We start from the raw sequence: 11,587 nt of genomic DNA, 5'->3' as shown, positions 1-11,587 counted from the left end.
TTGACTGTCAATGTATAAACTATGTACCGTGAAAATGTCATGTGAATGAACTCATGAGAATAAATGCATGGTCGCCCTATTTCAGTTTAATCCATATTTGAGGACTACATGAAGATGGTTATATGTAAATGCCTAATAATTAAGAAGAAAATACAAGTTTTTTTTTACAAGGGCATGGGATTTGGGAAGAATGAGAATTAAAGCTCAGAGTATGTAGACAGGCCTTTAGGGCATAGGCTACATCAAATTGAAACGTTGAGGAGCTTTCCTCAAAAGAGTAGGCCTACACACAATGTATTTAATTAATTTACTTGCATGAGAAACAGAATTCTCCAATGCGACTTTTTCCAGTGGTCATATCCTAAATTAATATAATCTAGTTATCCGCAGAGTAGAGTTCTAGAATTATACTACTCTTAAGTAGAATCTAAGGCAAAGTTACAACTCTGCTGCCATCTTGTGACATGAATTATTAAAGCCTTGACACCTTCATGTGACTTAAATGACATTTGCAATTTGCTCTCTTTTGGGTTCATTTACACTTTCATGGTCGTGTACTAAAAGTAAGCTAATATAATTGAAATCCAAATATACCTTAAATCCTATAATTCCACTCTTAAACCTGAAAAACACCTGCAGTGTCATGAAAAGGTGAGGTACAGTAGTTACAATATACAGTTAAAAAAAGCAGTAGTTTGGCGACACACCCAAAATACAAATTGAAAGGGACAACAAATCCCGTATTGAGTCGACCTAATGCACCTTTACTTGTACACACTAGAATAATGTTGTTCCATATAAAAAATAATGCATTTTTTAAGTAAAAGGACATAGTCTTTATTTTGACATATGTTTGTTCAACCCTCAACCCAAACAAAGTGGGAAAAAGTATATCAAAAGGTAAATATTTAAATAAAAATGAAATATGCACATGTGAATAAAACAACTTTTCTCCCATCTATATTTTGATGGGTGGTGGGTGACAAGCTATTTGGAGGAAACATTCAAATTGAGTATAGACATAAGTAATGAGCTTATTGAAAGCATGTTTTGAATGAACACTACAAAAACACTCACTATTCCACTTCCTATACAAAAAAAATTAACTAGGCCCTTGTGATATAATTTCAAAACATGTATATGTCATATTGCATAGCAAACCATAATGACTTGCCAAATCTACACCTATCCATACCTAGATAAGACCTACATATATTACAGCCATTCCTAGAAAAAGGAGCATTTAATAGTGCTTCCTATAGGCTATTGATTCATTAACCTGAGCCAAGAATACCTATAAGAAAAATGTCAACTTCCTTAAGACTTTACTTGAAGGATGCCGACATAAGCTTCATAACCCTCATATTACACATTCATAAGCAGTAGCAAGCTGATATTGCCTTCGTCACAGAAATGCAGTAATGCGACTTATCAACTTGCGGTTGTTGGCATAAGCATTTATGAAATGCTCACATACTTCTTATGAATGTGTTAAGTATGGGTTATATGAATGTGTTATTAATAACCTTTTATAGATACCCTTCAAATACACAATCTGGTTGTGTGTTGCCTGTCATGACCACTTGGTGGTGATCTAGGGGAGGTGAAGTAATTTAGAAATGGTAGGGGGTGTGGGTGACCCAGTTGGACGTCTGGTCTTTGGTGCGTTTGGCTGAACTGTGGCTGGTGAAGAGAGATTTGTAGGTCTCCGACTTCTCTTCCATGGTCTGGATGGACCTCTTGCTTCCGGTTGCCGCCGAGGGTGTAACCACCTTGGTGCTGGAAGAAGCAGGGGGTTCAGGGACTGCTAGCAGGAGAAGACAAAATTACCATTAATTGGATAAAATAAAATATAATTTTTTTGGTGCCAAATGGAAATTGGTCTTCTGCCTATCTCAACCCCCCCACCCAAACACACCCAAACACACACACACACACACACACACACACACACACACACACACACACACACACACACACACACACACACACACACACACACACACACACACACACACACACACACACACACACACACACACACACTTTAAGGTTTTAATGCTTTCCTCAATATTACAATGACAGTTATAACGTTAGAAACATCATGCTGCTGAGTTATGAACTGTATGGAGAGGTTATAGTGTCTGAAAGGCAAGATCTAGCGTTAGTGCAATTGCTAACTAGAATTAGCGCAATGACTGGCAGTCTATAGTAACTGGCAACATGCTAGTACATACCATATATACTTCCAGTCATTAAGTTAATGCTAGTTAGCATTGGCTGGTGAAACTACCTCTATGTTCCTTCATACTGGATGCAGAGACATAAATGGTATCCATGAGCTCATCTGACACTTGGGGAAGTAGATAAAAGGCCTCAAAATCCTGAAGTATCCCTTCCTAGTCAAATAAACCACAAATACCTGGCTGGCTGTTGTCTCCACCATTTTGTGTTGAAGTTTGACCCTCTGAAGAAACAGTTTCAGTGGACTCTGGATTTTCTATATAGGAACAAAAGAGATGAATGGTAACAAGAAATACATAGAACGTTTTAACAAACATCTATAACACTCTGGCATTTTGGGGAGAAAAACAGAATGTTTCCAAAACATTTCATGAAGCTCCTGTCTGTCTGAAAAGAGAGGTACAATCTTTTACAATAGTGTGAATATGATGAATTATTTGAACATTTTGTATGTTCCAAAAGCTAATCAAAGTAGGCTGGAGTGGGTCAAAACAAATGTTGACCTGACGAACATCCATCTACCTCAGATCAAGACATTTTCTCATTGAAGCTATAAGTTAGTTTGAGTGCAATATTTAAGTGACAATGCCCGAGAAGCCGGTGTTTGGAGGATGGTAACATGTGGAACGGACATTGGCCGGAATGCAGTTTTAACCAATCAGTAAGTCAGGATTATTCCCACCCGTTGCATAAAGGCTAACATGGACATTCTGTTTCTAACCACTATGTGCTAAAAGCGCATTCCAGCTGATATCTAGTCCACAAGTTACCATGCCTATTTACCATGTTCCATCTGACTACGCAATCCACTGTCTCATCAGCCCAGCTATGCAATTTATAAACTTGATGTCCACTATAAAAAGAATCTAGACATGATCTAATTCCTTTTAGACTAACATTTAGTTTAACAGCAGAGTTTTGTATAAACCTTGCTCTCTGTCTCTCCGAACATTTGCAACATTGTTTCAATATTCAAATTAGATCGGCAGCTGTCCCATAGTAATGAACAGCTGGCGGGATAAGACAGGCAGGCAGCTTTTCTCAGCCAGTTGAAATCATGAATCAGTATAATTTTTATAGATATATACAAAGACCTTTTAATAGAAAACAGGACAAACAAAACAAAGTGCAGCTCGTTTGCGGTTTTTCCAGCTCCAGTTTGAAACTGTGTTAGCTGTATTGTTGGCTAGCTTCTCTGAACAACACTGTCCTGAAGAGAGAGCATATTTTTTTGCACGGGGGGAAATAGCACATCGTTAGCTCATTGCTTTGTATGTACAGCGCAGTCGGAAAGCATTCAGACCCCTTGAAGTCAAGGTGTCTGAATACTTTCCGAATACACTGTATTTAAATAAATATCACTTCAAAACAGCTTAAACACACGCAAATGCAGCTACTTTGCTGTTATTCTTGGCTGCAATGTTTGACATTACTGTAAATTAGCTGTAGTTGGCTAGCTAGCAAGCATGGGATTAGAATGTTGCCAGCCAGTATGGCATTGGAACATTTAGAACGAACAACTCGGTTGCAGCCATAGGTACAGAACAAAAAGACATCGACTGGGTTCGCGTCTCTGGAACTCGAACCGATAGAACGAACGTCCATCTGGTTTGGGTAGCAACCCTAGATTTGTGTCGCGACTATTGTGGATGGATGAAATAGTATGGAAAAAAATTAATCAAGATATTTTCATTAACGTCATGTAAAATCATTATTTGAATATGTTGGTAACCCAGTGTATAAAAGCGATAATGCCTTCGAAGCAGGTGTTTGGAGGATATATTGTCACGGTTTGCCGGCCCTCTACAACATATCCTCCAAACACCAGCTTAATAATAATAATAATAATCTCGGGCATTATCAAATAAATAACTAACCAGTAAGACACAAACCTATACACATACATGCAATACAAAGCGGCACCCTATTGCCTACATAGTACTCTAATTTTGACCAGAGCCGTATGGGCCCTGGTCAAAATAAGTGCAATACATAGGCAATAGGGTGCCGTTTAGCCCAAGTCTACATAATACAATGTAAATGTGTTCTATTACGCAATCAAAAGCAGCCAAAACAAATATGAGCAATTGGTGTTTGAGCAACTAATAAGGTCAAGCTTTGCATGGTTATTTTGCTAGCTCATGTCATTGGCCGTTGTGGACATATTTTCCATCACTATGTAGATCCCCGTCAGACATAACCTTAGATGACTGAAGGTTGATGTGATTGGCATGTTATGGTTTTTTAATGGTATTTACACCTGTGTTTCCCATAGATTTCAATTGTAATTGAGAAAACAATTTGTCAGGAGCGCTACATGGGTATCCCAAAAATGTTATTCAATTCTATTGAAAGTCCAAATTATTTTAAGTGGGTGGCAACTGAGCTAGGCGGGGGGCAATACCAATATAGAAAAGCAAAACTGTAATTCATTCTGCAAACTGGTTGCACCAATTTCTGCCTGTGTGTATATAAAACCAAAATATGATATTTGTCAAGCATCATCGTCACTTCCTACCTTTTGAGTCAGATGGCTTGGCAACAGTCTCTGCAACTTTGTTCTTCTTTGGTTTCTAGAAAAAAAAGATCATTAGCTAGGTTTCCATCCAATTGACGACAGATTTTCATGCAAATATTCTTGAATCTGCATCAAACAATATGGACATTTTCCCACCAGAGACTTGTTTCCACCAAACTGACCTTTTGCGGATAAAAGGCTCTGCGTGATGACATAGTGCACATACAAAATGACTTTTGTTGCTAAATTCCCATGCACCGAATGAAAAATACAAGTTAAATGGGTTTCCATCACATTTTCAACTCTACTGATGGTTTAGTCACAAAAACTTGTTTAGAAAATGTGCCCACTCTGGTCTTGGCATATGCGCTCTAGCCAACAGCTCGCAGATACAGTGCTGGTAGGCTACCTACATTATGAGATTATGGATAAGAGTGATATTATTTGTATTTGTTAAAACGGCAGCCAAGCATGGATCATAATGTCACCAGAATAAGACCCTGGATATTTATTGGAAAGGAGCATCAAGCGCATCAACTTGCACATTCACCACCATGTGAAGTTTATGATAAAAAAACACAAAAAGTTATGTATCCTAATAAACTGCATGCTTTCCCAAATCGTAGTGGGAGGACCACATGACATATCGCCACATGACTCCAAGTTTACGTCAATATGATTTGTTATTATATCAATATTTGCTAATAAAGTCGTTTCCACCGCCATTTCCCGCACAATTCATTTTACCGACACAAAAAGTAACTGACATAACCGGTAAGGGGAGAATCTGGAGAATCTTTACTTCTACTTACAATAAGTACATTTTTCACTGACATCAATGCATGTCTACATTTTTTATTAGAAAACTCTACAAATGTGTACCTTTGTTGCCTTGGCCTTGGCCCTCTTCTCCTCCATTTTCTCCCTCAGTTTTTCCACCTCTTCCTTGGTCCCGTTGAGGACGACAAGGTTTTCGTCTTTGAACGGGTCGCCACACTGCAACCAAGAGAAGCTTTAGTTAAGCCCAGACATTCTTATACATTATTTTCATATGTTATGCTTTTGAGTATCTTATTTGAATCCATTAATTTAACATTACAGGGATGGTTTATGAAAGGAAAACACATGTAGGGATTCTAAACTCCCCTACGGGTATGTTGTCTTGTATTTTATTCACAATGTACAATGCAAATATAGGAACATATAAACATGTATTTTGTGTACTTTAGAGCCACAATAACAAGGACATGAAGCAAGAAGGTGGTGTGTGGGGGGGGATAGTTACATTTCGGGATATTATTTTTGACAATATATAGTATAGTATTATTTTGACAATATCGCAATATTATTTTTGCACCAAAACTTCTGTGTTTTTCCTTCATAGCTTGTTCTCCATCTACTTTTTAAATAGGGAGCTTTTATTTCCATGACTGATCAAAACTAACTTTCTCATGGCTCTCTCTTGTCCCTCTGCAGCAGACATATAGTGAGCACTATATTTGGACCATGGAATCTCAAAATCATAGTATTGAATCGCAATACAAATATCATTCTGAAAATGGTAATACATCATCGTATCGGCACCTAAATATTGTGATAATATTGTATCGTGAGGTGACTGGCCATTCCCAGCCCTAGTAAATAATACTATCCAAATCTCAATGGAACATAGTTACTTACAATCACAAAACAGTAAATAACCTAAGTCTAGTACTAAAATAGTGGTGGCCAAATATATTGGCACCCCTGTACCTTTCTAAAATAATTCCCCATTTCAGAACCATTAAAAAAAATACAATGTTAGCCTAATTAAGCTAACTAAAACAAAATGGCACCCAGGAACTAATAATTGAGATTAAAAAAAAAGTGCCTTCTTGTAGCCATAAAAGAGCTTCTTCTTTGGCCCACTCGAGTGGTGCCTTCCACTAACTGCTGTTTTCACATCTCGCCATAGGTTTGATGGAATTCGGATTTGGAGTCATCGCTGGACACTCCAGAACAGTTCAATGTTTGTTCCTAGGTGCTTTTTGATGTGTGTTTGGGTTGTTGTCCTGCTGGAAGACCCACAACCTTCAACAGAGACCCATTTTTGGTTCTGCAAGGTTGACAATCCAATAACATGTGGAGACTAGGCCTGTGGTTTTCACAAAATTTTGTCAGCCAGTGATTGTCAAGCAACTAACTGCCGGCCTTACGACAATTGACAGTTAATGAACATACACATTTAGCATCTCCTGGCTTCCACACCTCCTAAATCCATTATTTATTTTAAACCGGTCTAAAGAAGAATGTAGAAAATGTAATCTATTTCAGAGGAAAATAATAGCATACTCTGAGTTGTCCTTATGTTAAGTCCTTTGGACTATGAACATTCGAGACGTGTAGTCCACTTGTCATTCCAATCTCCTTTGCATTAGCGTAGCCTCTTCTGTAGCCTGTCAACTATGTGTCTGTCTATCCCTGTTCTCTCCTCTCTGCACAGACCATACAAACGCTCCACACCGCGTGGCCGCAGCCACCATAATCTGGTGGTCCCAGCGCGCACGACCCACGTGGAGTTCCAGGTCTCCGGTAGCCTCTGGAACTGCCGATCTGAGGCCAACAATGCAGAGTTCATCTCAGCCTATGCCTCCCTCCAGTCCCTCGACTTTTTGGCACTGACGGAAACATGGATCACCACAGACAACACTGCTACTCCTACTGCTCTCTCTTCGTCCGCCCACGTGTTCTCGCACACCCGAGAGCTTCTGGTCAGCGGGGTGGTGGCACCGGGATCCTCATCTCTGGTCATTCTCTCTTTCTCCCCTTACCCATCTGTCTATCACCTCCTTTGAATTCCATGCTGTCACAGTTACCAGCCCTTTCAAGCTTAACATCCTTATCATTTATCGCCCTCCAGGTTCCCTCGGAGAGTTCATCAATGAGCTTGATGCCTTGATAAGCTCCTTTCCTGAGGACGGCTCACCTCTCACAGTTCTGGGCGACTTTAACCTCCCCACGTCTACCTTTGACTCATTCCTCTCTGCCTCCTTCTTTCCACTCCTCTCCTCTTTTGACCTCACCCTCTCACCTTCCCCCCCTACTCACAAGGCAGGCAATACGCTCGACCTCATCTTTACTAGATGCTGTTCTTCCACTAACCTCATTGCAACTCCCCTCCAAGTCTCCGACCACTACCTTGTATCCTTTTCCCTCTCGCTCTCATCCAACACCTCCCACACTGCCCCTACTCGGATGGTATCGCGCCGTCCCAACCTTCGCTCTCTCTCCCCCGCTACTCTCTCCTCTTCCATCCTATCATCTCTTCCCTCTGTTCAAACCTTCTCCAACCTATCTCCTGATTCTGCCTCCTCAACCCTCCTCTTCTCCCTCTCTGCATCCTTTGACTCTCTATGTCCCCTATCCTCCAGGCCGGCTCGGTCCTCCCCTCCCGCTCCATGGCTCGATGACTCATTGCGAGCTCACAGAACAGGGCTCCGGGCAGCCGAGCGGAAATGGAGGAAAACTCGCCTCCCTGCGGACCTGGCATCCTTTCACTCCCTCCTCTCTACATTTTCCTCCTCTGTCTCTGCTGCTAAAGCCACTTTCTACCACTCTAAATTCCAAGCATCTGCCTCTAACCCTAGGAAGCTCTTTGCCACCTTCTCCTCCCTCCTGAATCCTCCCCCCCTCCCTCTCTGCAGATGACTTCGTCAACCATTTTGAAAAGAAGGTCGACGACATCCGATCCTCGTTTGCTAAGTCAAACGACACCGCTGGTTCTGCTCACACTGCCCTACCCTGTGCTCTGACCTCTTTCTCCCTTCTCTCTCCAGATGAAATATCGCGTCTTGTGACGGCCGGCCGCCCAACAACCTGCCCGCTTGACCCTATCCCCTCCTCTCTTCTCCAGACCATTTCCGGAGACCTTCTCCCTTACCTCACCTCGCTCATCAACTCATCCCTGACCGCTGGCTACGTCCCTTCCGTCTTCAAGAGAGCGAGAGTTGCACCCCTTCTGAAAAAACCTACACTCGATCCCTCCGATGTCAACAATTACAGACCAGTATCCCTTCTTTCTTTTCTCTCCAAAACTCTTGAACGTGCCGTCCTTGGCCAGCTCTCCCGCTATCTCTCTCTGAATTACCTTCTTGATCCAAATCAGTCAGGTTTCAAGACTAGTCATTCAACTGAGACTGCTCTCCTCTGTATCACGGAGGCGCTCCGCACTGCTAAAGCTAACTCTCTCTCCTCTGCTCTCATCCTTCTAGATCTATCGGCTGCCTTCGATACTGTGAACCATCAGATCCTGCTCTCCACCCTCTCCGAGTTGGGCATCTCCGGCGTGGCCCACGCTTGGATTGCGTCCTACCTGACAGGCCGCTCCTACCAGGTGGCGTGGCGAGAATCTGTCTCCTCACCACGCGCTCTCACCACTGGTGTCCCCCAGGGCTCTGTTCTAGGCCCTCGCCTATTCTCGCTATACACCAAGTCACTTGGCTCTGTCATAACCTCACATGGTCTCTCCTATCATTGCTATGCAGACGACACACAATTAATCTTCTCCATTTCCCCCTTCTGATGACCAGGTGGCGAATCGCATCTCTGCATGTCTGGCAGACATATCAGTGTGTATGACGGATCACCACCTCAAGCTGAACCTCGGCAAGACGGAGCTGCTCTTCCTCCCGGGGAAGGACTGCCCGTTCCATGATCTCGCCATCACGGTTGACAACTCCATTGTGTCCTCCTCCCAGAGCGCTAAGAACCTTGGCGTGATCCTGGACAACACCCTGTCGTTCTCAACCAACATCAAGGCGGTGGCCCGTTCCTGTAGGTTCATGCTCTACAACATCCGCAGAGTACGACCCTGCCTCACACAGGAAGCGGCGCAGGTCCTAATCCAGGCACTTGTCATCTCCCGTCTGGATTACTGCAACTCGCTGTTGGCTGGGCTCCCTGCCTGTGCCATTAAACCCCTTCAACTCATCCAGTACGCCGAAGCCCGTCTGGTGTTCAACCTTCCCAAGTTCTCTCACGTCACCCCGCTCCTCCGTTCTCTCCACTGGCTTCCAGTTGAAGCTCGCATCCGCTACAAGACCATGGTGCTTGCCTATGGAGCTGTGAGGGGAACGGCACCTCAGTACCTCCAGGCTCTGATCAGGCCCTACACCCAAACAAGGGCACTGCGTTCATCCACCTCTGGCCTGCTCGCCTCCCTACCACTGAGGAAGTACAGCTCCCGCTCAGCCCAGTCAAAACTGTTCGCTGCTCTGGCCCCCCAATGGTGGAACAAACTCCCTCACGACGCCAGGACAGCGGAGTCAATCACCACCTTCCGGAGACACCTGAAACCCCACCTCTTTAAGGAATACCTAGGATAGGATAAGTAATCCCTCTCACCCCCCCTCCCCCTTTAAGATTTAGATGCACTATTGTAAAGTGACTGTTCCACTGGATGTCATAAGGTGAATGCACCAATTTGTAAGTCGCTCTGGATAAGAGAGTCTGCTAAATGACTTAAATGTAAATGTCTATGCCAAATGGCTATGGGCTGCACTAGTTCATTTAGCAGAAAAGATTGACTTGTTATTCCGTGTCATTATTTTATAGTATGAAGAATACAATTGAACAAAGCTGAATAAAATGTGTGCCTCAGATTTCTGCCTCGACACAACCCTGTCTCTAATATAGACAGGTGTGTGCCTTTCCAAATCATGTCCAATCAATTGCATTTGCAACAGGTGGACTCCAATCAAGTTTTAGAAACATCTCAAGGTTGATCAATGGAAACAGGATGCAGCTGAGCTCAATTTGAGTAACATAGCAAAGGGTCTGAATACTTTGTAAATAAGGTATTCCTCTTTTTAATTTAACACATTCGCAAACATTTTAAAAACCTTTTTTTGCTTTGTCATTATGGGGTGTACTTTCCACATGTACTGTATGTGGTTTCACGCAGCGTGTACGCAAAGAGTTGTAGAAAATAAATATGCAGTATGACTATCACACATTCGGTACTTGGTATTTTATTAGGATCCCCATTAGCTGTTGCAAAGGCAGCAGCTGCACTACCTGGGGTCCACACAAAACATGAGACATAATACAGAATGACCTAATACAGAACATCAAAAGACAAGCACAGCTCAAGGACAGAACTACATACAGGCACAGCTAGCCTACATATCAATGCATACACACACACTCACAAATCTAGGTCAAATAGGGGAGAGTCGTTGTGCTGCGAGGTGTTTATCTGTGTTTTGAAAACAGGTTTGCTGTTTATTTGAGCAATATGAGATGGAAGGAAGTTCCATGCAATAAGGACTCTATGTAATACTGTACGCTTTCTTGAATCCTGCCTAAGTTTGCCAATGAAATAATCATTAAAATAACTGGCAACATCAAATGGTTTTGTGTTGAATAATCCACCTGACTCGATGAAAGATGGAGTTGAATTTGTCCGTAATTTCATTTAAAGTACTCCCAAAGTTTTATTTCCATCATTCTTTATATCATTGATCTTGGCTTCATAATAAAGTTATTTTTCTTTTTGCTGAGTTTAGTCACATAGAGTCACAGCCAGACTTATTAGCCACTCCTTTTACCCCATCTCTTTCAACCATTGTTTTTCCAATTCCTCATCAATCCATAACAGTTAACACTTAACAGTCAATTTCTTAACAGGTGCATGTTTATCAATAATTAAAAGAAGCATTTTCATAAATTCATCAAGTGCAGCGTCTGGATGCTCCTCATTAATCACATCAGACCAACAAATATTTTTAACATCATCCACATAAGAGTCACAGCAAAATCTTTTGTATGATCCCTTATACACTATTT

The 11,587-nt window shown here is 42.1% G+C and overlaps 1 protein-coding gene across 2 annotated transcripts; it reads right to left on the bottom strand.

Annotated features, from left to right (window-relative positions):
* Positions 1 to 812: 812 nt before the first annotated feature.
* On the bottom strand, positions 813 to 5,795 carry LOC124018408 (replication termination factor 2-like). Of its 2 annotated transcripts, none has more exons than XM_046333717.1 (4): positions 5,645 to 5,795; positions 4,763 to 4,817; positions 2,423 to 2,500; positions 813 to 1,807 (listed from the first exon to the last, which is right to left on the bottom strand). In XM_046333717.1, exons 1-4 carry the CDS (start codon positions 5,678 to 5,680, stop codon positions 1,614 to 1,616), a joined length of 363 nt encoding a protein of 120 aa, XP_046189673.1. In that variant the 5' UTR covers positions 5,681 to 5,795; the 3' UTR covers positions 813 to 1,613. The 2 variants fall into 2 exon arrangements, with proteins under 2 accessions (XP_046189673.1, XP_046189674.1); XM_046333718.1 differs by having other exon boundaries at positions 813 to 1,804.
* Positions 5,796 to 11,587: the final 5,792 nt, after the last annotated feature.

The sequence above is a fragment of the Oncorhynchus gorbuscha genome, unplaced genomic scaffold, assembly GCF_021184085.1.
Source record: "Oncorhynchus gorbuscha isolate QuinsamMale2020 ecotype Even-year unplaced genomic scaffold, OgorEven_v1.0 Un_scaffold_50:::fragment_4:::debris, whole genome shotgun sequence".
Taxonomy (NCBI): domain Eukaryota; kingdom Metazoa; phylum Chordata; class Actinopteri; order Salmoniformes; family Salmonidae; genus Oncorhynchus; species Oncorhynchus gorbuscha.
The sequence above is the reverse complement of the archived record's forward strand: the minus strand, read 5'-3'. Positions and strand labels throughout refer to the sequence as shown.

What these genes read in the sequence shown, in the direction of transcription:
- LOC124018408 (XM_046333717.1), bottom strand. Translation starts at nt 5,680, where the DNA reads ATGGAGGAGAAGAGGGCCAAGGCCAAGGCAACAAAG. An exon ending in CCAAGGCCAAGGCAACAAAG is followed by an intron (nt 4,818 to 5,644) that starts GTACACATTTGT and finishes TTTTTTTTCTAG; the next exon opens with AAACCAAAGAAGAACAAAGT. An exon ending in TGGAGACAACAGCCAGCCAG is followed by an intron (nt 1,808 to 2,422) that starts GTATTTGTGGTT and finishes TTCTCCTGCTAG; the next exon opens with CAGTCCCTGAACCCCCTGCT.